Consider the following 26,822-nt stretch of genomic DNA (forward strand, 5'->3'; position numbering starts at 1 on the left):
GCACCTTCTCAGGATGAAGATGTCTTTGTCAATCGGAAAACTGGACATTGTTGTGAAATGGCCCGGATCAACACACGATCCCCAAATTTTAATGGAGAGTGGTTTTGACGCAGCTTTTCGAGCAAATGCCGCTTTTATTGACAATTCACGTTTTTCATCACAATCTTCTAATTTGTATTTGGCCAAAGCGTTTTTGTTGGGGGGGTGCACTTAATTCTCCTCATAAACACATTTCTTCATCCAATATCTTTTCATAGGCTTTGTCATGGGCTTCTAGGCAACTTCCTTATTTTCACTTCATGCATTGCGTAGCCTAAATGACTTTTCAATGGGCTGCCCTGTCACTCAACAACCAATCACCGCTGTCACCACTTCTAAGTGTGTCCTTATAAATTGACGTCATCCATAGCAACAGAGAGTTACTTCTAGTTTAGGAGTTCACTGTTTTCATAAGTAAAAGTAGGTCTCAGCGGCTTTGTGAATTACTTTTAAGAAACGACTCCTACATAAAAACTTTTAGTCCTAACGTTAAGATAAAAGTCTTTGTGAATATGGGCCCAGGTTCTTACTGAAGGGTATACAGTAGGAGTAAAACATAACAAAAAATAAATGGCTTTAAACTGATAAATTGCCCACAGACAAAAGAAACTGCTGTATTGCAGTATTTATTGTAAACAAATATTTTTGTTCACATTTTGATTCCTGCTCCTCATAATCTGATCATATAACCAAATGTTTTAACTAGGTCAGCCTGACAATCTTTTCTCTTCCTCTCATACTTTTATAGCTGAGTGTGCATCTTGTATTTTATAAAAGAGCCTTTGGAGGATCCACATTAATGTCGCTGAACTCTTCGGGCTCTCAAACTGTTAAAACCTGAATACAAGTGGCTGATTAGTGTTTAAAGGAGAAATATGTTTTTTGAGGTCACCAGGACAAGTTAGAAGAAATAATAATAATAATAACAATAATAATAATAATAATAATGGGGTGGTGGTGACTTTAAGTTAAGGTATCTGCTGGCTCTACAAAGAAGTACCTCGGACAAGATACTATTACTATTACTACTAGCAATATTCATATTATTTCATACTGAAGAAGGAAGACTGGATGTAAATGAATGATTCAGTAAATCTTCCACCATGTAGTAAGGTATCTGACATGATAAACATGGACTGAGTGTGTTTGCTCTGTCTGAAAATCTACAAGTGTTTCAGACTGTTTCACTCTCCTCATCAAACCTGCGGCACACATCATCAGGCTGGTTTGATTCACATTTGTCCATCTCACAGTAGTAACAGTGAGTACAAATGACAGTAATTGAGCCTACCTAAAACTTCCCTGTAAAAAAAGGAGCCTTTCTGGCCTGCTGCAAAAAAAAAAATAAAAATACAGTCAAATGAGAACATTAAAATGGTGTCTTTCAGTGCCTACATCTAAAAGCTGAACTGTTAACCAGCCATTGAAGTATCTCCCTTAAGATCACTAGGAAACAAAACATAAAATCCCTCTACCTGTCAGTCAGTCAGCAGCCATCTTTTCTCTCACCTTCCAGCCAAACGGCAGCATTCCCTTTTTCTACTCAGGTGGTAGTAAAGACAGCCTCATCTGAGTCCGGGTCCTTTCTGTCTTCCCCGCCACTGGACGAGCGGCTGCTGAGGTCAGCCACGCCTGACTCCAGGTCACTGCAGGTGGAGAGGTCATCAGGGTCGTGACTCTTCAGATGGCTGTGCAGCCCTAGAGGTAGGGTAAGGGCGGGATCCTTGGTCTGAGCCTGGTGATTGGCTGCTACAGAGGAGTCTGCCTGACTCTTGTCCTTTGCAGGGCTGGTGAATGAGTCTCTGTAAGTGGTGGGCGGGTCCGGCCCGCAGTGTTTCTGCCGCAGGTGACTAGTCCTCCTCCGCGGAACTGTGATCTTCTCCCATGTGATTGGCTGTCCTGTCAGGGCTGCTATCCTCTGCGGACAGAGAGGACATACACATGCACATTCTTTGATTAGCTGAGACGTCGTCCAGTCATTTGTCAGCAGCATTAACAAAGAAATAATGTCCTAGAATTGTGTTGCTGAGTTATTGACTGAATTTAGCATCTAAACCAGTTAGGTCAGGGTTAAAACACCACACTTAGAAGAGTGCAACCGGGGGCTCTGGCACACGGCTACCGGGATTGTTTAAATACATTTCTGTTTCTTGTTAAAATCGAAATTGGTTAAAAGATATCCCTAATCAAGAGATAAAATAATAAAACAACCTTAGATAGGAAAATAACATGGTAAACGTGGATAAAATAAATAAAATAAAAATATAAGAATAAAAAAATATTTTAAAAAACTTAAAAAGACAGGGATGGCTCGACGGCAGAGGAAGGCAGCAGGAGTATTCCTGTTGAAAAACACACCCCAAGCCAGCATGGTATCTCCCCCAAATGTTAAAAAGCGGGGCACGCCCGTATGGTGGCTCCGAGGTGAATAAAATATATTTAAATGATTAAAAAATGTATTTAATAAATTATTTAGAATATATAACAACACATACATGTGCATATATATATATATATATATATATATATATATATACACACACATATATACACATATATACACACACACACATATGTGTGTGATTTTAAATGTAAAAAAATGTATGCATAAAATGACATACAAAACATAAATCTTAATGTAAATCTGGGCGGGCAAACACATTTTGTCGAGGACCCCTGCAAACACAATAATAAAAAAATAGGTAAAAGAGAGTTAATAAATGAAAAACCATGCAATAAAGGTATAAAAACAAGTGCTGTAAAAATAAGTGCTTAATAACAAGATTAGTAAAAAGGAAGTCCTATGTGGTTGGATGCTCGTATGTACATCTATAGTCATTCAATAACCATATATTATCAATATATTTAAAATTGCATATAAAATCTCAATCAAGCAGTCATCTCCATATTCTCAGACATGCATGTGAAACTTCTGAAATTTAAAGTGCTAAGTGGAGCCAGTGGGAGTGTGCCCCACCTTGGTTAACATCAGAGAGCTGCTAAAACTGCAGTCGGCGCCAATCCTCCCATACTCGTTAAAAGAAATTACAAATTCCGCTCTGTGTGCTGTAAAAATAAATAATAAATTCAAGGGGATAAAAAATTTGATAAAATGCTGTCTATGCTGGTTTTTCCAGCAGGGTCCCCCGGTCCAGACTAGCTGTACAGCTACCTCAGCTAACTTGCTAATAGCAGCTACAGTTAGCAGTTTCTATGATGATATGCTGCCCTCTATTTGTTTTGATAGTCCCCCCAGGAATCCGCGATTGCGGAATTTACCGCAGATTTCTCAGCCGTCTGCGGATTCAAAGACCCTCCGCGGAATATCACATTTTGCATGTAGTTTTCATCCCGGCCGCTAGATGTCGCTGTCAGATAGACTGGGCTCTAGACTCACAGTAGAAGTACACGTTGATAATGAAAATAACTTAATTATCGCTGATAATGAAGTTATTTTTATTATCAACGATAATTAAGTTATTTTCATTATCAACGTGCAGTGAAGCGACAGACTCAAGTTTCCATCCACCAGGTGAGTGAAGAACACCTGCATCATCGTCAAGCAAACGTGTCGCAGCTCTGAATGTACAGTCACAGTTTGAGCTGCTGTTGAGCTCGTGTTAATCACATGCTGTCAATCACTCCACCGCAGGAAGGCTGACTCAATGTGTAGAGAAATGTTCCGACAAGCAGCTCAGTCTGCTTCTGTGTTCACTGACACCAGCTCTCCTGCAGTGACACCAGAACTTCAGAGGAACTGGTTTCACTGCTAGTTCCTAAACCTTCACCCATAGTTTGGTGAAAAGTTTTGCACTTTTTATGTTGCAAATAAATCTGCCCAACAGGGACAAAGAAAATGTTGATGTTGATTATTTTAAAACCAGTAATAGTAGGTTCCACAATGTTCTGCAGTGTTCTGGTATTGCAATTAATTTCATAAGAGAATACTACGGAGCCCTGGAGGTGACATGGATAGGGTTTTTTTTTATCTCGTGAGTGCGACTTATTATCTCGGACGCACCAGTTACTATCTCGCACGCGCGTTTTACTGTATCTCGCGCGCGAATTCAAGCGCATTTTGACGTAATTAAACAGTGCAGTCAGTTAAATGCAGGCTTATTAGCATGGATCGAGACCATCTCAGAATTCTAATTGATTAATTAATTAAAGTTAATAAAGTGTCTTATTGTTATTGTGTAACGGTAAGAGGTACATGTAACAGGTATTTTGATGATCCACGATGAGTGTCCAGGTGTTTTAATAGCCATTGTAATAGCTGTTTTAATGGCTATTATGCTAGCCATGATGGAGGAGTTGTAAAGGTAAAAGTAGTTTGGTTATAATTCATTTATGAAATAACGTTGCAGCAGTCACAACTGGCAATCAGGACAAACGATTAACAATGGATGCAGGTGCATATAGTAGGCTATCATATTCATGTGAAAGTTGTGACAGAAAACCTACATTTACTAAAATACCTTCAATTGTCCACGACATTCTCACACAGACCACATTCTCTCGGCTTTCACAGTACACTAAACACGTTTGTTGTCTTCTGTTATTATATAAAACAGATATACTATTGCTCTTTAAACCACAAGGGGGCGTTGTTGTATAAGACAGGTCATAGTTAACACCTGCACGTAGAGAGGTCAGAGTGCAACAACAGGCGACTATGTACGATACGACGCTGCTACTGAGAACAATGTTACAGTATAAGTTGTTGAAGTAAACGGCACTTGTTCATGATTCCTGCGTCCCATCATTGTTGAGTTAACACCACAACGTTCACTTCATTCAATCATTTGAGCCAGAGTGCCACTGCATCTACTTACTATCTCGCGAGTGCGAGTTACTATCTTGCACGCGCCAGTTACCATCTCGCGCGCACAAGATACAACAAGTCGCACGTGCGTGATAGTAACTGGCGCGTGCGAGATAGTAACTGGCGCGTGCAAGATAGTAACTGGCGCGTGCAAGATAGTAACTGGCGCGTGCGAGATAGTAACTGGCGCGTGCAAGATAGTAACTGGCGCGTGCAAGATAGTAACTGGTGCGTGCGAGATAGTAACTGGCGCGTGCAAGATAGTAACTGGTGCGTGCGAGATAGTAACTGGCGCGTGCAAGATAGTAACTGGTGCGTGCGAGATAGAAAGTTGCACTCACGAGATTAAAAAAAACCCATCCATGTCACCTCCAGGGCTCCGTAGAATACTTAATTCATTAGTACATTAAAAAAGTATGTTTTTTAAAAGAAAGTATGTTTTTTTAATGTTTGCGGAATTTTAACGTTCAAGCCGCGGAATCAAGAATTGCTCTCCGCAGAATCAAAATTGCTCTCCGCGGAATTTAAACTTTTTCTCTGCAGATTCCTGGGGGGACTATTTTGAGAATGAATTTGACAGTCAGCCAATTCCTACATAATGCACGTTTACATACACTTGATTACCCATCTATTGTTATGTTCGAGAGCCTTTCTTTGGGAATACAATAAGATATAAAAATAATTTGGAAAAATGTGTACCCCCCCTCGTGCTGCAGAAGATATTGAGCTTATTAGGGTTACTAGGCTAAAACATCATTTTATATCCACCACAAAGGGCTTTCTCCTTCTACTGTCTGTTTACAGCGTGCAAGGTTTATGTGCATGCTCCGTCTCTTCTTCTCCATTTTTAGTGAATTTCAAGATCCACCTATAGACCTGGAATATGAACTAAAGTGTGTTGAGTTGTTTACAATGGATCCGTTTGGATGGGTTAAACGATGCCAAGGAAGATGGGGGGGTGTGGACATGGCCTTAAACTTGTACTTAAACATACAAACGAATTAACAGTTAGCAAATCAGGTGTTCCCTGAACACTAAGCCAGAAATGTCATCTGAATAATCTTACAAACCCACACTATTTACTGTAAACAGTTCATTTGTCATTGGTTGCATAAAGCAATTTTATTGTCCTCAGATTTGTGAAAAAAGTTAGGCGGTGTTGAACTGCATGTATATCAGATGTATGTTGTGTACGTTTTTCTTTTGTTCTGATTGAGCTGTACATACATTTTGAAGTTTTGTTTGTTTTTAAAAAAGTTACATTTGGAGAAGTCCAGTTGGAAATTGGGAATTTCTAACTTCAATACATCCAAATACTGCAGGATGAGTTTCCAGTCCTGATCATCTGCTTGTCTTCATGTACTATGCATGGTTTACAGTTGTATTGTTTTGTTGTGATGAGGGCAAAAATGGGACCAGAGACAATAGATTTGAATTGCTTTCAATTGCCCAAATAACAAATTGGGACAAATAAAGCTTTTTTTAATTGAACTGAATTGATTTAGAAAACCCTGAGAGATTGTTGGATTGTTTGGAAAATAGATGTTGAATTGGGGTGATGGTGGTGTCGGAACAGAGGGTGTCTTTGTGTGTTGTATGCCTTGTCTGGAGCCCAGGTGGTGGTGGGCGGTTCCTCCTGGCGGTACCTCCTGGTGATTGGTCAGCTCCTCCTCCAACTGCTGGGATTCCTCCCTCACGGCAGACAGGAAGTCAGCAGGTGACTGGCGAGGAGGCGATGATTTCTCCATGTGGTTGTACAGACCCTTCCACATTCTGAAGATGAGGAGAAGTGCAAGGAATTATACTTATTTATTTTTATTTTTCTCCCTTCTTGTAGATTAAGTCTGGTAGCAGGTACACATCCTGTTTTGATATGGAGGAAAGAAAAAAACAACGATTTCTGCTGTATCAATCCATGCGATGCTGTCTGGAGTAATGTAATATAATATAATATTAAGTATTAATATAATAAAATATATTCATATATAACTAATATAATATAATCCAGACATATATTATATTAATATATTGTTTTTATATTCATATATATATATATATATATATATATATATATATATATATATATATATATATATATATATATGTATATATATATATATATATACATATATACACACACACACAGATATAGATATAGATATATATAGATCATACATTGGTAAATAGCTTTAGTAGTCCGTGGCAGAGCACAATGATGTGATGTCAGTGCGTGTGTCTTGCTGCAGTGACTCACTTGAAGCAATAGGGGGTGGTGTTTGGTCTCAGGACCCCCTGAGTCTGGCTCATTTCAGCCTTGTACAGAGGGTTGGTGTACTCGACTCTGTCCTTCCACAGCTGAGGCCACACAGAATGACTCCGCTCACAAAGCCTGTAGTCAGACAAAACACACCATCCCACAATGCAATCAACATCTGTATGACGCTGCACTGGGATTACAAAAGCGTCTGGAGAGACTTGTGTTGTTTTTCTACATATGTATTCTTTGAACACATGCTTGTCTGACAAACAGAAATCATACACATGTTTAGGTGATTGTGCTTCTCCGTGTATTCACTATTATAATGTGATTTATGGCTCTGCAGTACTAATGCCCACAGCTAGAACTTGAATCTTAATATGTAACAGAGTCTGAATCACTAGGGAATATTTTTATGTGAGTACATATTCAGTATTGGACACAGTGCAGGTCACCACCCTATCATCTTCTCTGTATCAGCTGCAGAAGTTCACTCAGGACAGGACAACTGTGACGCGTAAATGAATTGATTATATGAATGTTACTGTCCTGTGTCATTAAGTAACATACACACTGCTGTTTTCTGTACCTTCCTATTTAAACTGTAGTGGGACTGGAACGTTATAATGTTTGATCTTTTATGGTTACAAACTGTGACAATTTTAAGAAACCAAAAAACCAAACCAAAAAAGAGCGGCAGAATTTAGCTGGTGAGCTAAACAAAACCAGACCAGAGGTGAAGTTTAACAGTGTCAGAGTTTAAATAAAACCAGCAGTTCTGTAAATATTGGACTCAATGGCAGTAAGGTGCATATGTGCATGTGTCGGCTTGGGTATGTGTTTTTAAGATTTTTTATGGCATAGACACCTTTATTAAGCAGCAGACAGATAGGAAATATGGGAGAGAGAGAGGGGGGGATGTGACATGCAGCAAAGGACCTCCGGCCGGAATCGAACCGGGGTCGGCTGCTTTATATGGCATGCGCTCCAACCACTCAACCACCTGCGCGCCGGCTTGGGTATGTGTTTGTGTACATCAAAGACATACAACATTTTAACAATAGTTACAATAATTATAATAATAAAACATAATCATGAATCTAAACTTACTATATTTATTTCTGATTACATAGATTTAACAAATCTCTTCAGACCATCCAATGTGTCTACTGTATGTGTGAGTCCCACCTCATATCCCTGCGCTCCTTCTGGCAGTTGCCCAGGAAGTTTCCAAAATGGCAGGAGTAGACGTGTGTGTGTATGGCAATGAGGAAGCGCTCGTTGAACTCAAAGGCACAGGGGAACTGCTCTGACAGCTGCCACACACACTCCAGGAACTGATCAATGACGGGAGACACCTCTTTAGGATCTCCATCCAGGTGAGCATACCTGAAGGGACACAGCTCTGTCTTAACTGTCCATCACACCACACTCTCTTTAGAAAAACAAATAAGCAATCATTTATTTAATTCTGAATTCAATTCCAAGATGTGACTAAGACAGCTTCAGTGGAAAAAATCAACTAAAGAGCAGTAAAGAATGTACAAATTCATAGATAAATTCATTCAAGAACATATGTTTTATACCTTTATAATCAATCATCAATAATGGAACAGTGATTGAATGGGGGGTTGGCACGAGGTTTATTTCACCATCATCGATTGGATAGTCGCCAGGGGAGATGGGATAACAATGGCAGCGTCAACAACATGAGCAGAACATGCTGCTGCATGCGACCTGCCTGAAGACCCCCCGCTGTGTAAAGCCGCTTTTGACAGTTGGAGATAGAAACATTACTTTGAATTTGTTGAACGTAAGGAAAATAACTTGACTGTTAGGTGCACACTTTGTCCATGTTGGAAACTTCTCTCCACCGCTGCTAACACTACCTCAAACTTAACGAAGCACCTACAGAGACAGCACGCACACACAAAGCTTGTTGCTAAGGAACCGTGGAGCAACATGAATTCAACGAGTAATGTAACGAGTAATGTAACTCATTACTTTCTTCAGGGAGTAACCATGTAATGTAAGGCATTACTATTTTTGAGAGTAATGTGTAATGTGTAATATATTACTTTTTTGAGTAACGAGCCCCAACACTGCTTAAAAAACACTCATTACAGAATGATTGTAATGTTATTGCTCTGCAAACACTGTTGAAGTCAGACCAAGCTACTGACCTGTGGGAGAACTTGTGTCCAAAGGAAACCCAGTCTCTCTCTATCAGCACCTAGGAGAGAGTAGATGAAGAGGAGGAAATAGTAAGTAGGGCAATACAACAAAGGATGAGAGGAAGGAAGGAGAAAGAGTAGAGAGGAAGAAGAGGATTTGATAAGAAGCAAGGAAGTCTCAGAATAAGAACGAGTGATCATCAGTGCTATGTGTTACCATGAGTCCTTTGGTGGTTCTGTAGAATGGGTCCAACAGTATACTGGCGACGGAGCAGGCCTGGGCTGTCCTGTCCCAGCCGTCTGAACAGTGAACCAACACACTGATGCCTTCATCAGCAACTGCCTGGAAAGACAGAGACACAGAGGGGGTTACTGTCAGCCCTGGGCCCTGCCAGTTAACATAACAATGACCAAAACAATGACGTCTCACTGAAAATCCAGGTGTCAGGGAAACAAATGTCATATTACAATGGGAACACAAAACATAGAGAAGTGTTTGGAATACAAGTATAAATGCCTGAAAATAAATAAGTTCCACTGGAAGGTTCCATCCTGCAGTCGATGAAGTGAGTGAGTCAGCACGCAGGGTGTTTTATACAAACACATGACACATTCACATTCAGGCTCCAAACGCATCTGATGTACACAATAGGGAAAGTATTGTGACATGTAAGATGTATAGTGAATACCTGTCTGTGCTTTCTCCTTATAATTACAGATTGCTGAAAAATGTATTTTCAAATGCATGTTTCATCATGACAATTTGAATTGTGTTTGTGGGAATATTTCCATAATACTACTGACATGAGCGGCTGTAGCTCAGGAGTAAAGCCAGCGTCTTGTTATCGGAAGGTCGCTGGTTCGAGCCCCCTGGGATGCATGTCGAAGTGTCCTTGGGCAAGATTTTATACCCCAAACTGCTCCTAATGTGCTGGTTGGCACCTTGCATGGGAGCCACCACCATCAGTGTATGAATGTATGGATAACTGTCAGTCACTTTGGACAAGAGCATCTGATAAATACCCTAAAATGTAAATGAGGCATACAGTTGGTTTTGTATACCTCCAAAAGTGATTAGGCTGAAACATATCTTAGCTTTTTTGCTGTATTTACACCTGGAATTTATCATTAACCCGTCAAGAGTGTTTTGTCCATCTCAGGGAAGCAGCAATTTGCCAATGTCACTATTCAATGCAATTTAAAACATCATGGATTTGTTGATGTAAAGGCTTAGCAGCACTGACTGTTTGTGTTTTCACTCTCCAAAAAAGGTAATCAAGGTTCATTATTTTCCACAGAACAGTGAGGAGAATTAAACACAGTGTCTCCCATACAAAAGCTCTATGACCAAGAGCCTATGATCTATGATCTATGATCTAAGATCATCAAAGCCTGGCCTGAAAATGCTCTCAACCAGCTGCAGGACTGCTTTGCCTGCACAGACTGGAGCATTTTGGAAGATCAGGACCTGGACACACACACCGAGTCTGTCCTCTTCTACATCAGGTGCTGTGTAGATAACGTCACCGAGGATAGACGCATCCGGATCTTTCCAAACAGAAAGCCCTGGATGACAAAGGAAGTCCAGACCCTGATCAGAGCTCGTAACTCGGCCTTCAGGACGGGAGACAGAGCTCTCTACAGCACTGCCAGAGCTGACCTGAGAAGGGGGAATCAAACAGGCCAAGGTCTCCTACAAGAACAAAATAGAAGAATACCTGACAGACAATAACCCGCGTCAGATGTGGAGGGGCATCCAGGCCCTAACCAACTACAAAGGCAACCCCCCTCCCACATCCTCCAACAGCAGCAGCACACTGGCAGAGGAGCTAAACAGCTTCTTTGCCCGGTTTGAGAACACCACCACACACCTGCAGTCACTGCCTCCCCCTGGTTCCAGCACCCCACCTCTCTCTCTCCAGGAGCACGAGGTGAGAAAAAACTTAAGAGCAGTGAACCCCAGAAAAGCTGCTGGTCCTGACGGTATCCCAGGGGCGGTGATTAAAGCATGTGCAGACCAACTGGCAGGGATCCTCACCAAAATCTTCAACCTCTCCCTGACACATGCCACCGTCCCCACATGTCTGAAGGCCTCTATCATCGTCCCCATCCCCAAAAAACCTGCCATAGACAGCCTGAATGAGTACAGACCTATCGCTCTGACGTCTGTAATCATGAAGTGCTTGGAGCGATCAGTTTCCCAGCACATCAGAGACTGTCTCCCTCCCTCCCTCGACCCCCACCAGTTTGCCTACAGGGCAAACCGTTCTGCAGAGGATGCCATCGCCCTCACACTCCATACAGCGCTGAGCCACCTGGAGAACAAGTAGAGCTATGTGAGGATGCTCTTCGTGGACTACAGCTCAGCATTTAACACCATAATTCCAGACATTCTCATCACCAAACTGCTGGAACTACAGATCCCCCTCCCCACCTGCAATTGGATTAGAAACTTCCTGTCAAGTCGCCCACAGTCTGTGAGACTCGGCCCCCACCACTCCACTGCACTCACACTCAGCACTGGTTCCCCTCAAGGCTGCGTTCTGAGCCCTCTTCTGTACGCCCTGTACACCTACGACTGCTCTCCAACTCACCCAACCAACCGCATTATTAAATATGCGGATGACACCACAGTGGTTGGACTCATCCGAGGCGAGGACGAGACAGCGTACAGGGCCGAGGTGGAGGAACTGTCACTATGGTGCTCAGACAACAACCTGACCCTGAATATCCAAAAGACAAAAGAACTCATCATGGACTTCAGGAAGAACAGACATGACCACACCCCCCTCCTCATAAATGGAGAACAGGTGGAGACTGTCACCACCTTCAGGTTTCTGGGCACCCACATCTCCACAGACCACTCCTGGACCTTCAACATCAGGGCCCTGGTTAAGAAGGCTCAGCAGTGACTACACTTCCTGCCTGTCCTCAGGAAAAACAAAAATACGAACAGATACACTCACAAACCCCCCCGCCCGACAAGAACAAACCCAATCTACCTCCTCCTACCTCCCTTTAGCACCTTAAAGGGCTATATATATATAATTTATTATATTTATATTACTATTGTTCTATGTGTTGCTTTTTTTTATTTGATGCTGCGGGAGCACCCTCAATTTCATTGTACTTTCCTGTACAATGACAATAAAGACTATTCTATTCTATGACGTAGACAATGTAATTTTACAGCGCACACAGACCGTCCACCCTGAAGTTATATACTCTAATACAGGTGATGGTGGTGTGGTTTTTAGTCTGCCAGTAAAACCAATGAAAAAGAGGAGAAGTGTTCTGCAAAGAAGATGGCTGGCCTCATCATCGAGGAGCAAGCCCCCAGGAAAAATGCCAGGCTGGAAGCCATATTTCGTAGGGGCTTAAACGTATAATTGTTACATCGTCACATAATGCACTGGCGCCCAAAAATACTTTTTTAGCCATAAGCTAACATTGTGAAAGATGCATCTAAAAACGTAGATACTTGTTTTTGAGCCTCGCAACCCCCAATATTCATTTTACTGTCATAATTTGAGCCATTAGGCCCAATAAAATTGAGAGAATCTAGAAGTGGTTACACCCCGCCTTTCCGAAACCCCGCTGTTCCGAACATAGACTTCAATTCATCGTAATGGCGGGGTTTCCGTTTTTTTCAAAGACCCCGCTATTCCGAAAAGGCTATTGGGGAAACCCCTCCATTCCGAAACCCCCCCACTCCAAACGGACACAATCAGAAAGGAAACGGAGGCTGCACATTTATCCTTTTTTCCTTTGTAGGTTCAAACGGATCATGTGGCTGATTAACCGCAAAACAAGCTGAGCAGCAGTGCTCAATCCACTCATACATTGTTAACCTTCCACAAAGACAAGTTATGTTAAAACAAACGAGCAGAGGGGTCATTCCCCGGCAGATCGCACCCATGGGCCACAGTTTATTTCAGAGTTGTGCGAGTGCGGCTGGAAGTGGGGATTCCAGCATCACGGATAGTGCGTGTAAAAAGATTAGACAAACGTTTAAATGTGTTTGCTGCAAGCGAAAATATACTACATAATAAATGAAGATAGTGACAAAGGCCTATTAGCAATAAAAAGCAATGCGTTGTGCGAGTGCGGCTGGAAGTGGGGATTTCAGCACCACGGATAGTGCGTGTAAAAAGATTAGACAAACGTTTAAATGTGTTTGCTGCAAGCGAAAATATACTACATAATAAATGAAGATAGTGACAAAGGCCTATTAGCAATAAAAAGCACTGAGTTGTGTGAGTGCGGCCGGTGAGCGGACGGCAGTGTTTGATGTAGAAAGTAATGTAAACTTGAAAATCAATTTCAGAACAGGTGTTTCGGAGTGGGGCTGTTTCGGAATGGAGGGGTTTCGCAATGGAGGTGTGTCGGAATGGAAGGCTGTCCCCTCAAGAAGTGCGGCACAATTATTATCATTATCATTATTATTTTATTCCCATTGATGTTAGTTGGGTGCTAAACTGGAAGCTAGACAGCTTGGATGGCAGAAGTAGAGATCTTAAAGGCAAAACAGAGCTATAAATCGTTTTGAGATGTTCGATTTTAGCAAAGAAATACAGGAACTAAAGCGTGAACTGTGTGACAATCAGCACTTCTCTGTAAAACAAGAGGATGTTGAAAAAGCCTTTTACTGCACAAAGGTCAATAAAAGTCACGGACCTGATAACATCTGTGGTCGGTTACTCAAAACCTGTGCAAGGGAACTGAGTCCAGTTTTCCACAAGATTTTTAATAGATCTTTAGAAGCGCAGCAGGTCCCCAGGATTTGGAAGGACGCTGTAGTTGTCCCGGTCCCCAAATCCAGTCGCCCCGGAACACTAAATGACTTCACACCGGTGGCCTTGACCTCAATTATTATGAAAATCTTTGAAAAACTTGTACGGCTGGAAATCTTGAAAAATACAGAGAGTGAAATAGATCAACTGTAATTTGCCTACAGGCCCAAAAGAGGAGTGGAGGACGCCACACTCACTGTGATTAAGTTGCTTTTTAAACATCTTGAAGGAAGTGGGTGTCATGCCCGGCTTTTATTTATTGATTTCTCTTCTGCTTTTAACACAATCCAGCCGCACATTTTAACGCAGAGGCTTTTAGAACATTTTAACCTCAGTAAAAATCTTGTGGGCTGGATTTTAAACTTTCTTACAAACAGGACACAGAGGGTCAGAGTTAATGGGGTCTTATCTGACAAAGTGTGCTCTTCCACTGGCTCACCACAAGGGTGTGTGCTCTCACCCTTGTTATTCATTCTATACACGAATATGTGTCAGAGCATTTTTAAAAATCGCCTCATCTTAAAGTACGCAGATGACTCCGTGATTGTTAGCCTGCTCCAGGGAAGTCAACATAATCACGGCCCGGTTGTCGACTACTTTGTGAAGTGGTGTAAAGACTCTCACCTACACCTCAATATTACTAAGACCAAAGACATGGCTATTGATTTTAGAAAGAATGCCAAAACACCTGAGCCTGTAATGATCAAGGGACAAGTCACTGAACAAATTCAATCTTATAAATATCTTGGGATTTGCCTTAAACTTTAAAGAGAACTGCAAAGCTGTGCGCAGGAAGGGACACCAGCGACTGTTTTGTCTGAGGAAGTTGTCCCCTTTCCATATTGATAGGACCATGATGACACTCTTTTACCATGCTTTTATTGAGTCTGTGTTAGCTTTCTCACTTGTGTCATGGTTCGGAAACCTGCCCTTAAAAGAAAGGAACTCGCTCAACCAGATCATCAAATGGTCTGGTCGGCTGATTGGAGAGACACAGCTGAGCCTGGAGTCGCTGTATACCAAACAGTTGCAGCGACTAGCCAGCATCATCTCCAGTGACGTCTCCCACCCTCTTGCGAGTGAGTTCCAGCTCCTGCCATCTGGACGGAGATTCATAGTCCCAAGATCTAGGACCACACGCTATAGGAACAGCTTTGTCCCTGCTGCTGTTTCCCCTTTAAATAAGTCCTAATGCACTTTGAGGTCTATTCTGCGACTTGTTGTTGTTATTTATCTATTTATTTGTATTTATTGAAAATGATTTTTAAACCTATTTATTGTCCCTTGTATCATCACTTTGTCGTATCTTATCTGCTTTTAATCCTGCTCAGTGAACTTAGGAAGTACCCATGTCTGTTTCGTGCTCTTCTGTATGTCCTGTCATCAATGTTTGTGTGACACCCTCTTCTGCTACTGCACAACAAATCTACCTACGGGTATTAATAAAGTAAACTGAACTGAACTGTTTCGAGTGAGCACTTTCTATGCACCCCACCCTGTCAGTGCAAAGTACACACAGCAAAGCAGGTAAAGGAACGTTACACTGCATAGAAATAAACAATCAGCAAATCAACATGTAATCTCAAAGGCATCACACCTGCATAAGAGCTGTTTTTAATCAATTTCTTTCATTTTTACCAAAACTTTTGTATTATTAAGTTACTATGAAATGTTGTGGGGACAGCATAAAATACAATCTCTGTGATGGAAATTTTGTACTTTGTGAAGAGAGATGTGAACTGAAGTCTTAAGGGGGGTACACACTACAGGATAATCGGGACGATTTTTGTCCCGATTTCCCCCTTACGATCAAAGCCAGCAAAGGCCCGATTATCTGATGTGTGCAAAGGACATCGTGTCTGATTGTCCTGTGGTGTGGGGTGTGTTAAGAGTGATTTTGTCCGGTCGGATCCTCTCGGAATGCGTCGGAAGGAGAGATCGTAAATAATGAACATGTTTAATATTTGCGACTAGAAATCTTGTAGTGTGTGGGGTGTTCCGAGCGGAGCCGATCACGCACAGCGTGTGATGTCACGTGTACCGGACCAACAGCCAATCAAGAGTCAGCTGTGTCAGCTGTGTTTCTCCGTCAGCCTTTTGTTTACCTGTTGCCATGGTTACCCGCAGTACCGGGGGCCAGAGTGTACAGTGCTGCTGTCGAAGCTATCTGTAATACTTCTGACAATTTTTACTCACCTCCAACTCGCGCTGTAACGCATACAGCCCTCACTCTCGCCGTCTCCATGACTTTTTCCATAGCCGATTTGTTTTTGTTTTTGTTTTTTCAGTTCGTCCGCCATGTTTGTTTACACTGAAGTCACGTTTGACCACGCGAGATTTGTAATATTTAGCGTGAAGAACCTGATACTCTGCTGAAGAATCGGTTAGTGTGTGGTGTGCACTACGGAGAACACCACACACTATAAGATCAGCAGAGAGAGATCTTGTGCGATCTGTCTTTTGTTATCATCAAGTGTGTGGTCTCCTAATCTGTGAAGGTTTGAAAAATCCTGTAGTGTGTACCCGCCATTACATAGGAATGTTCAATGTAACTGTTTAACATGACCTGTAACCTGTGACCTTGTTTTAGGCCGTTTTATTATCTATGTCTGGTATTGAGTGACCACTGAAGCTTATCACTTCCTTCTCTGTGGAGTATTCCTTTAAGTGCAGGTCATAAATTAGGAACTAATTGAGTGAAAACACACCCACAAAGAGGGATATATACCATGCTTTTCTCTCCAGATATTGAGTCTTCACTTTGTAACAGACCTGCGTGTTGCTCTGTGAATGCTCCTCTTGTACAAGATTAAAACCTTGTTGAAACCTTGAGCTGACTCCCATCTCCTTCCTCCAGTTCTAAATTATCACAGAATTATTTTAACAATCTCTAAAAGCAGTTCATGTCATTTTATTCATCCATAGAGCAAATATAGTTAAATCATTTAATGTGTTTTAAGGTGTGTGTGTGTGTGTGTGTGTGTGTGTGTGTGTGTGTGTGTGTGTGTGTGTGTGTGTGTGTGTGTGTGTGTGTTTGTGTGTGTGTGTACACACCCTGGATATGAAGACCCCAGCGTCCAGTATGGCTTTAATGTGTTTGAGCCAACCAGAGTTCTCCAGACCCCACAAGAAGTCAGTCATGGACGGAGATCTCATCTCGCCCACTGCATGGAAGATAGACACACTCAAAGTTTACAAACAAACAAACACACACACACACACACACACACACACACTCTTCCTCTTACCGTCAATGATTTTCTGCTGACTGCTTCTCATTACATGAATGTTTTCAATGCCAATGAACTGCAGCTTGATGTTGGTGTAGTGGTCCTCGTTCTCGTAGCCTTTACCTGCCGCCCGATTCGCCATCGCATTCAGCTGGAGTCAAACACACACATACACACACACAGAATTTTGTATGAGAATAGTATAGCTCATTGTATGCTGGTATTGTTCACTGTGCCCGAGGAAGTGTGTGTACCAACAGTAAACAGCCTTTATTTATATAGTAATGCTGAAGCAGTTTACAAATTTACAATTTTAATAATTTCCCAGTCTGGGATCATTAAAGTAATTCTATCTATCTATCTACAACACAAGACAGCATTCGGGCATTCACACACACATTCTCACATTGGTTGGTGGCAGAGGCTACCTGCTCATCAGGAGTGATAACTATTCATACACACAAGCACATTGAGGTTTAGTATCTTGCCTAAGGACAAAGGCAGACTGCAGAGGTTGGGATGAACCACTGAGCCATTGTCACCAAGGTGCGTGCGTGCATGTGTGCATGTGTTCGTGCGTGAGTGTGTGCGTGTGTTACCTTGGGCCGGGTGTCCACCACATAGATATAGTCACTGCCAGGGTTAGACTTCATCACAGCCTGCAACATCATCTCGTCCTCCTGACAGCGTCCACTAAAGCCTGACAGTGGCTGACTACACCGGCACACTGCTGCCTGTATCAATCAATCACCATCATTGTCACCATCATCAACATCTTCACCATCATCATCATCATCAGATCTTGCAAGAGATCTTGGGATCCTCTCTCTTTTCATTCATGTATTTCCACCATATGATTAGATGATGTGGATAATGTATAATGTTGTCTCTTCAACTCTTATTTAAAGGGTAAGTTCACAGTCCGATCTTCTGAGAAACATTTATTCATCTAATAGTTCCTCTGTGTGTGTGTGTGTGTGTGTGCGTGTGTGTGTGTGCTTCACACTGACCAATGTGTCCTGGTGGAAATAGGCCAGAGCAGGAAACCGTCCTCGACTCCTGAACCTTGAGCTGCCAACAATGATTGTAGGGGTGGCCGACTTTGGAACGAACAGCTCTGAGGGGTATGTATCGCACACCTGGGGAGGGCACACACACGTTAACATACACATGAGTTCACAGTTAACAAAACTGTTGTTTTGAGTTCCTGTGCACGCATTTGAGGTGGTAAAGCAGAAAAGAGGAACATGTAGTATAAGAATTAAGCTGACAAGGAACATGTCACCCAGTATGACACTGTGGCTCACTGGTTTATTTGTGATACAACAATAGAGGTCTAAGACACAGAGGAATGAGATCTACAAGACTTTTGAACACATACATAAACTGTTGGTAGGATCTCAATACATGGTTGATTTGGGTCAGAAGCATACAATTTTCCATATACACCAAGTTGCTCACATATGTAGAGGGTGTTTCCCTCAGTATGTCTATGCATCAATACTGTGTCATATCCAAAGCACCACCCACTGTACACAGAACGTAAGCCTCATATCAATCAATCACACTTCCTACATGCACATACATGAACGAAATTCAGTACGTTAATTGATTAATAAACCTTACTAGACATTCTTACAAAGGTCTGCTTCTTAATGGTTTCTTCCTGATAAATTTACCACCATCACCAACACCAAATGACAGGCCTCTGAGTAAGGTCATGCATCAGTTCTGTGGTGGCCTGTACATGTTTTTTTGATAAGCTTTGACTATCAAAGATATTTCCGACTAGGTTCGATGCCTCCTGTGTTATTTGAACCTTCCAACCCTTGAAAGGCACGTTTTCTTTGTGACAGCCAGGATATTTAACAATCGAAGTTACTGTCAGATTTCCAACAGTCCATGAACTGACCATGCACTGGAAACACTTCTGTCAGGGAAAGTAACCAAATCGTATCTTAAAATAGTGTTGCTTTAACAAAAATTACTTATTTAGGGGGGCTGTTTAGCTCAGTTGGTGGAGCGGGCATCCCATGTACAGAGGTTCTGCCTGTTTATGTCAAAGAACATGGATTGATAACCAATCGATTATTATGTTTTGAGTCTATAAGCTTTCATTCCAAACACATATCAACAGCAGCGTCACTTGCTCCTAGGTGTGTGTTACTAGCCCTTTTTACACAGCGTCTCCGCATTATCTCCGGAGCGGTGGTTCGCTAATTCTCCGCCGATGGTGATTCACACAGAGCGAAGCATCTCCGCCATACCGCCATGATAGAGGAGGTAGCTGCTGACAAAAAGTCAGTGAGGCTGACAGGAGGCTTGTGCCATCTTATTTATAACCTTGTAAATGTCCGCAGTACAAGGCATACTCAGTGCACCTAACAAGAGAAACCTTTACAGACCACAGAGTTTATTACAAAAAGTAACGTAGGAAGTAGCTTTATTTTCAAACATTAATTTCTAGCATACGGTGACCCCCCAACTCTATAAAAATAATGTAAGGATAACAACCGACCAGTTTTCCAATTACTCTTAAAAACACATTTGTACCTGAATCTTATTTTCACAGATGCACAAGTCAAAATGAGACTGACCCTGTATTCATTGTTGGCGGCTGTGGTGACCCACAGGTTATTGGGAACTCCCATCCTCTTGTAGTCTGCCATGAGGTCTACGAACTTCCATGACTCTTCTCTCTCCTCTTTGTTCACACTGGGATTAAAGGACAGGCAGTACAACTCACTGTATTTCTCTGAAAGAGAAGAGGAGAGGAGAGGAGAGGAGAGGAGAGGAGAGGAGAGGAGAGGAGTGGAGTGGAGAGGAGAGGAGAGAGGAGACTCACTTTAAATTAGTAGCAAAAGCTATATGACATGACACATTTAACCACACACACACACACACACACACACACACCTGGTCGTGACAACCTGACCAATGAGGTGTGGACGTCCATACAGTCTCTCTCCTGTGGAATGAGGATCTGGAAGACCCTGAAGTCCTTACAGCGCAGGATTAGCTGACTTCCTGCAGGAATGATGGGTGGCCTTTCCACACTGCTCACCATACTGTGCAGCACCTGAGACACACACACACACACGACTCATTATCCTCTGTGGACACTCTTTATCCATGCATATTTATGCTCTATGTTGTCTTTCAGGTCCTTTTGTGAATGATTTAATACCTAACTGAATTAGGTTTTTATCTGAAAGTGCTCAAGTCAGCACAATAAAAACTAAAAACAGCATTAACACGCATCACATTATTGTGTAATCTGTCATGTGATATAAAATATTTAGGAAGGAATGTGAACATCAGTTTATAGGGAAGATCCTTGTCCTCTCTTAGCACATGCAGTGAAGAAGAACAAGTAGACGGTTACTTTATGAACTGCTTTGTTTTGACACAAGTTAACTGAAATATCTTGTCCTTGTTCCTGCAAATCCAGTCGGTGCCTGTTGGGTGAAATCTGACACCCCTGGATGCCTGTTTTATCTAGTCAGGTCCAGAGGGATGGGGCAGTGTCCCCAAGGCTTTATTATCGAGTGAATATATGAGTCAAACCTTTTATGTAAACGCATAATTACAACGAAAGAGGCACTTTAAAGATTTACCGTAGTTTTGTTCTCGGGCAAGCTAATTTTCAATGGGGTGCAGGGGCACTTCTACGCTAGCATCAACATCGCTATTTTTAAAACACTAAGAAGGCTCGACACAACATGAAACTTTGCTCGTAGTATCACCAGGGTCTCTACACACATTGAGAACATTGTTGGTGTACACAGAGTTTTCCAAAAACAAGGTTTCTGGACAACTCACGTTAGCAGTAGCACCTCCGGCGCGCCACCATCATGGCAGACAAAAAATGTCGATCCCCAAGTGCGACCTAACAGGCAGGCTTGAGGAGTGGTCCACCATCACTCTCCTGCCTGTTAGGTCGCACTCGGGGATCGACACTTTTTGTCTGCCATGGCGGCAGCGCGCCGGAGATCCAGCTCCTGTGGTGAGTAGACCTTTGTTACATTGTTTTGTTGAGTTGTGTTCTTAAAATATCCGGAACAGTTCCAACAGAGAAATCTGTCATTTTATTTAACTAGTGCAGTGCCCGTAAGAAAATTGTATTCCTATAAAAAAGTGGGAGGTTAAGGAGCTTTTTCATGGATGGCCAAATGAGGCTGTGTTTGAAGGTGGGGCATCAGGGATATTTAGGTTTGTTGTGAAATCCGATATTCCAGGGTATAATTGGCTGTTTTTGACTATTTTTGATTTTGCCATTATATTTCACCTTAAAAATTATTTACTTGGTGTCATTATTTTCAGCACAACCTCACATGTGTGACTGTACAGTTATTTTTTTTTATTTTGACATACTGTATTAACACAATGGACCTAAAATCACAAAAAATACATGAAATTCGGTTAGAAAAAGTTAGATTTTTTTACTGTGAAAACCACAAATATGTTTAACAAACCATTTTTTTTTTTTTTTTTTACTTATAATGCAAATATAAATTGTTGTTTATCTAAATGTGTGCATACATTTAAAATATTTACAAAGTTATATGTAACTATTTACATTTAAATGCAGGCAATGCTCAGGTCTGCCTGTGCTCCTTCCAGCTGAATGAAGAGCTGCACTGCCTGCTCCACATTCAGCTTCTCCTCATTATTCTGACTCATTAAACAAAAAAACGAGTCCACTACTCACTAAACACACTACACCAAACACTACATAACACACTAACTACACACTCCAAACACGCTAAATGTCACAAATCTCTCAACTCTCACACACACCGACCGTCGTTGCATGTCAATCATCCGCCTAGGTCCCTCCCACAACTTCCTGTTCCTCAACAACCAAACTTGCTGCTTGGACACTTTCGTGAAAAAAGCCCGTTTTTACCGTTTCTTCCTGCACCAGACACAAAGCAAACGTGACGGCGATGTTCGCGAAAAAGTGTGGCGGACATTATTTACCCTAGGTCTGGTTTTGGACGTGCCGATGCTTCCGGTCCGTCGCTTCGGGAGGTGGGCCGTGTAGCTAGCAACTTTGTTGTCCGCGCGTCTCCGGATCTCCTCAGACCCGAACAGACTCGGTCCGGACTCGTTTAATCTCATTAATCCACAACAGTCAGTTTAGATGCACAGAACAGAACAGAACGGGACCGAACCGCCGGCAAAATCCCGGTCCAGCTCGCGCCGCTGCAGGTATAAATCTGCTTGTTTCTTAAGGTGGGGGGTCGCGGTGGGCTCTGCAGTGATTGGCTCTGGTGCGCGCGTGGCCACGGTGTGCAGAGATTGGCTCTGGTGCGCACGTGACTGTAGTGGCTCCCGTGGACATGCTCGTGGAATTTGTAAAGCATTTATGAAATAATTTATTAACGGTATCATTGCAGTCCAAACAAATGCGAAATAGCACACCCTTGAACCACGCAGCAGCCATGTTGAATCTGTCAGGTCAGTCTGATCCTGATCCGCAGAGATATTTGAGGAACACACACATACACACACACAGACAGACAGACAGAGGTTATTTGCTTTTATAGAGAGATGTAACAGTGCGTTTCATTTGGTCTCCTGTCCCTACAACTTCAAGGAGAGTCAGAGAGTGAAGAGGGAAGTCAGACAAATGAGACTACACATAACATAAATAAAACTTTAATACATTGCCTCGACCATTACCTTCCATGATCCCATGATTGTCTCTAGCAGTACAAATTAGCGTGTTAAAGATTTTTTCATATGGTGATGACCTTTTTATTTTCTATCTGAGTAATAAACAAATGTATTTCCTGAATTTGTCTCAGAACATTTTTCATAATCAGTATCAGAGTTCCTTTATTTTCCTGCAAACGGGGAAATTTCTTTGCCACAGCAGCAAGAGGACAGTAATATTACAATAAACAGTAATAATAGTAAAAAACAAACAATATGATACAAAGGTTCTCGTACATATAAACATGATATTTTACAATAATTTGGCAGTAACATCACTCTGACTGCGGCCTGATGTAGCCTGCAGCTACACTACATTGTTTATTAAGCCTTACTTCAACAGTCAAAGGATGAAAAGATCAAATTATCTAGTCTCATCTCTTTGTTGCCATTCAGCTCATACTCAAACAACTAAGTCTGACATCTTGCTGGGAGAAAGTATTTGGATGTTTCTGTAACACATCCAGCCGGTTGAACTGTCAAACGAATGCTCCTCTATCATATTTCTGTAACAAAATGTCTTCATATTCCCATTTACTTCCAGTTTTGAATCTGTCTGCATGTCTGTAGGATGCTGTCTGAAGAATTGTCAACATGAGTCAGCAAATTTAAGAAGAAAGCCCGGATTTAGTTTGGAGGAAGCTATTTGAGATGTGATCAGCGATATGATGATGGATGAAGAGAAATACTATAATATGGATAATAATAATATTATTCAAATAATATATTGATTGATCCAAATAGACTGTCAGTGCGTTTACATGACACTCAAGAAAACCGAATTACTGTGTTAGTCTGACTATGATCGGATTTTTAAGATGCATGTATACACCTTTGTCTGACTAAAATCGGACCGGATCGGATTTCTCATAGTCGAATTACACCACGTAGATTATTCGATTGAAAGTCGCATTACTCCTGCATGTATACGTTTCCAGCGGATCGGATCGGATTTTGCGTTCTGCGCAGGCGCGAGATTTTTCCCCGGGGCCGTGAGCCGGAAGTAGACGGACGGCTGCGGCGACGTCTTTCCTCCGAAATCACGGCAAGAAAAAGCGCCAGAGTGCCCCTAGTCTGTGTAATTATCATGTACACCATATATGAAGTGTACAAAGATGTAGCTTCGTCTCGCTCTTCGTACGCCATCTTTCTTGAATGACGAGGCAGCTGGTGACGTAAAGAGGTCAGCCGGAGGTGGCTCTGTTACACTAGTTGAAATGGGCACAGCGCCACCTAGCGTACCGGGGTATGACATGCTTTCGGCAGTAATTCGATTTTCTCACCAGCATGTATACTCGGATAACTGCAGTTGTCCGATTGAGCAGCATAGTCCAACTATGGCTGTAATCTGACTAAACTGTGCATGTAAACGCACTGTGTGACATATGAGGTGTTTTAAGATTATGTTAGACTTCCATCTTACCCATGTCTCCTTGCGTGTCTCAGGGTTGTTCTCTACAAAGATGGCGTGTGTGGCAGACAGGTACAGAGTACCAACACTGGCCTTTCTCTGGCCCGATGACCGGTCCAGGAGACGTACATTTTCAACCTGCCAGTATCACACAAGTGGAAATCCGAGAAGGAAAACCATGCAGATCAAACACAATGAACAGTTAGGAAGATAAGATATGACATTTCTCTTACTCAATAACACGTTTGCATATACACAACTCACATTATTTAACTGTAACAACAGCCCGTCATATCCTCTGGCATGACTCAGCAGATTACAGTATTCACTGAGCTCAATACAAAGTGTATCTGAAAATCAAGGTCATTCAGTAAGTCATGGTTTTGGTTTAGGCTCATCTGTCAAGTGTGGGAGACTATAAGGATGCCGGTTATGCATGTGTCATTACAGATTTTGCATTGTCTGCCTGCGCTGTTAACCCGTCTATGTCCTGTATAAACAGTCAGACCACAATGGTATAATTACAAAGTTGGATGGGGTCCATATGAGGCCCGTGTGCCAGGATGGCAGGCAGGAGGAAATGGTGGTTACCAGCAAAATGCTACGTCATGGTTGGGCAAGTGTGCAAGGGTAAAATATCTCGTCTGTATGATGAATATCAACATTCCTTAATAAATAAAATAATAATCGAACGCCCGTGGAGGGAGGAGCGCGTGAGCATCATAACAGCCACATGCGCAGGTGTGTTTATAGTCAGGCTCGGTGGCTGGGTTTATTATAGGACGCAGGGTGTCAGCCTCAGTCAGCTTGTCCCCTGTAGGGCAGTCATACAGCTTTAGCACACACAAGGTTTAAAGTCCACGGTGACTCAACACGCTACGTTACTGCTAGCAGGAAGTCAGCAGGGGATGTGTTCGGGCAGGCTGGCCCGTAATAACAGCGAGGCGTCAGTTCTGGGGTGTCCCACTTATACTGAGTAAAACTGTGCGTTGAGACGGTGGCAGAGAGGTGGGATGGAGACATGGATGGAGGTAAAGCTCATAGAAACACCGAGCGAGGGTGTCACAAAATAAAAGGATAACAGAATGGACACAGCGAGAGCGGAGAGACAAAGGCGAAGCCCAGAATGAGCTAGGCTTCAAACAGAGTGTTGTTACCTTCGGCGTCCGGATGTGCTCCATCACTGACAACCAAAATGGTGGAGATGGAGAAAGAGCAGCCCGACGTGTTTTGTGGCTATGCCGTCAACGCTTACATTCGCGGTTTTACTCCAGTTACTGAGTTGTAATCTCCCTGTCTGCTGTTCCACATTTGCCCTGGATTATTTCCCATGCTTTGTGTCCCTCTGTATCCCGGGTTTGCTCGGCTAAACTGGAGGGAAAGGACTATTACTGGCCGCAATAACGGTACCCGGGCTCCCTCAGTCTCTGTCCCTAATAACAGCTGCGATAGTGAGTAACGACACCGCTGTCGAGGTAACGACAATTACATGCACAGCCTCCGGTTCTGCCTTTCAAAATAAAACCCAGTATATTAAGAGGGAACATTGTATTAAATTAGTGGCATTCCAATCAGACAGAGGAGCCAATACCATACCATCCTAGTCTTTAAGCGTGTTTACAGCCAACCATTGTTCAGGGGCCCGTTGCACAAAAGTAGGATTAAGACATCCAGGATAAGTGACTGAGCTGAGCTCAATGAATCCAAAACAAGAGCGTCCAGGCTTAATTGGTTGGACAAAGACCAAGCCAGGATGAGCAGACACGGATTCATCAAGCTAGGTGAAAACAATCCTGGATAAGTGCGTGCTCACGGCTCCCTCAAATAGACCCCGCCATCGATCACAGATTCATTAGCCTCTTTCACACTGCCGTTTGCATGCGGGGATCCTGCGCCAATTCTCCGCACCCTCCCCTGTGTGAAAGTTTTAGATCCGGAGAGGGGGGAAATTTCGCTCCGGCGCTGATCCACCTCTGGAGAATCAGGGCCGCATTATTGGTGAGCCGTCCGAGTGTGAACGGATAATCCGGAGGCGCAGAGTGGGGGCGTGTCGGTCGTGCAGTCTGATAACTGCACAGGTCCTTCACTCAACTAAATACAGAGAAATAGCCCACACAGCAACCTTACATGACCGAACAAAAAGTAACGTAGTAACTGTAACTGTCTTTGGCAACTTATATGAGGAAAACAAATACCACAGCTGTAGGTGGAGAAGCATCTGTCCTCCTGTCCATCTCTGTCTGTCTTCGTCACATTTCTGCTCAAAAAACAGCGTCTGTCACCAGCAAAAAACTTTAACTCACCGAGTGTTTGTGACGAAAATAAATCACCACGACCGTCAGCTCTCCTGACCGAGACTTCAGGGAGCTTTC

At 42.5% G+C, this 26,822-nt stretch overlaps 1 protein-coding gene across 2 annotated transcripts; it reads right to left on the minus strand.

The window, feature by feature from the left end:
- Positions 1–114: 114 nt before the first annotated feature.
- mtmr7b (myotubularin related protein 7b) lies at positions 115–25,989 on the minus strand. Of its 2 annotated transcripts, none has more exons than XM_030433173.1 (14): positions 25,608–25,989; positions 24,463–24,588; positions 20,235–20,397; positions 19,916–20,073; positions 18,329–18,457; positions 17,918–18,052; positions 17,337–17,469; positions 17,143–17,252; positions 9,513–9,638; positions 9,305–9,354; positions 8,310–8,510; positions 7,119–7,253; positions 6,511–6,637; positions 115–1,957 (listed from the first exon to the last, which is right to left on the minus strand). In XM_030433173.1, the coding sequence occupies exons 1-14, from the start codon at positions 25,629–25,631 to the stop codon at positions 1,583–1,585; spliced, it is 1,992 nt and encodes a 663-aa protein (XP_030289033.1). In that variant the 5' UTR covers positions 25,632–25,989; the 3' UTR covers positions 115–1,582. The 2 variants fall into 2 exon arrangements, with proteins under 2 accessions (XP_030289033.1, XP_030289849.1); XM_030433989.1 differs by having other exon boundaries at positions 1,742–1,957; positions 6,465–6,637; positions 25,608–25,972.
- Between the last annotated feature and the right edge of the window lie 833 nt (positions 25,990–26,822).

This window comes from Sparus aurata, chromosome 1, assembly GCF_900880675.1.
Source record: "Sparus aurata chromosome 1, fSpaAur1.1, whole genome shotgun sequence".
NCBI lineage: Eukaryota > Metazoa > Chordata > Actinopteri > Spariformes > Sparidae > Sparus > Sparus aurata.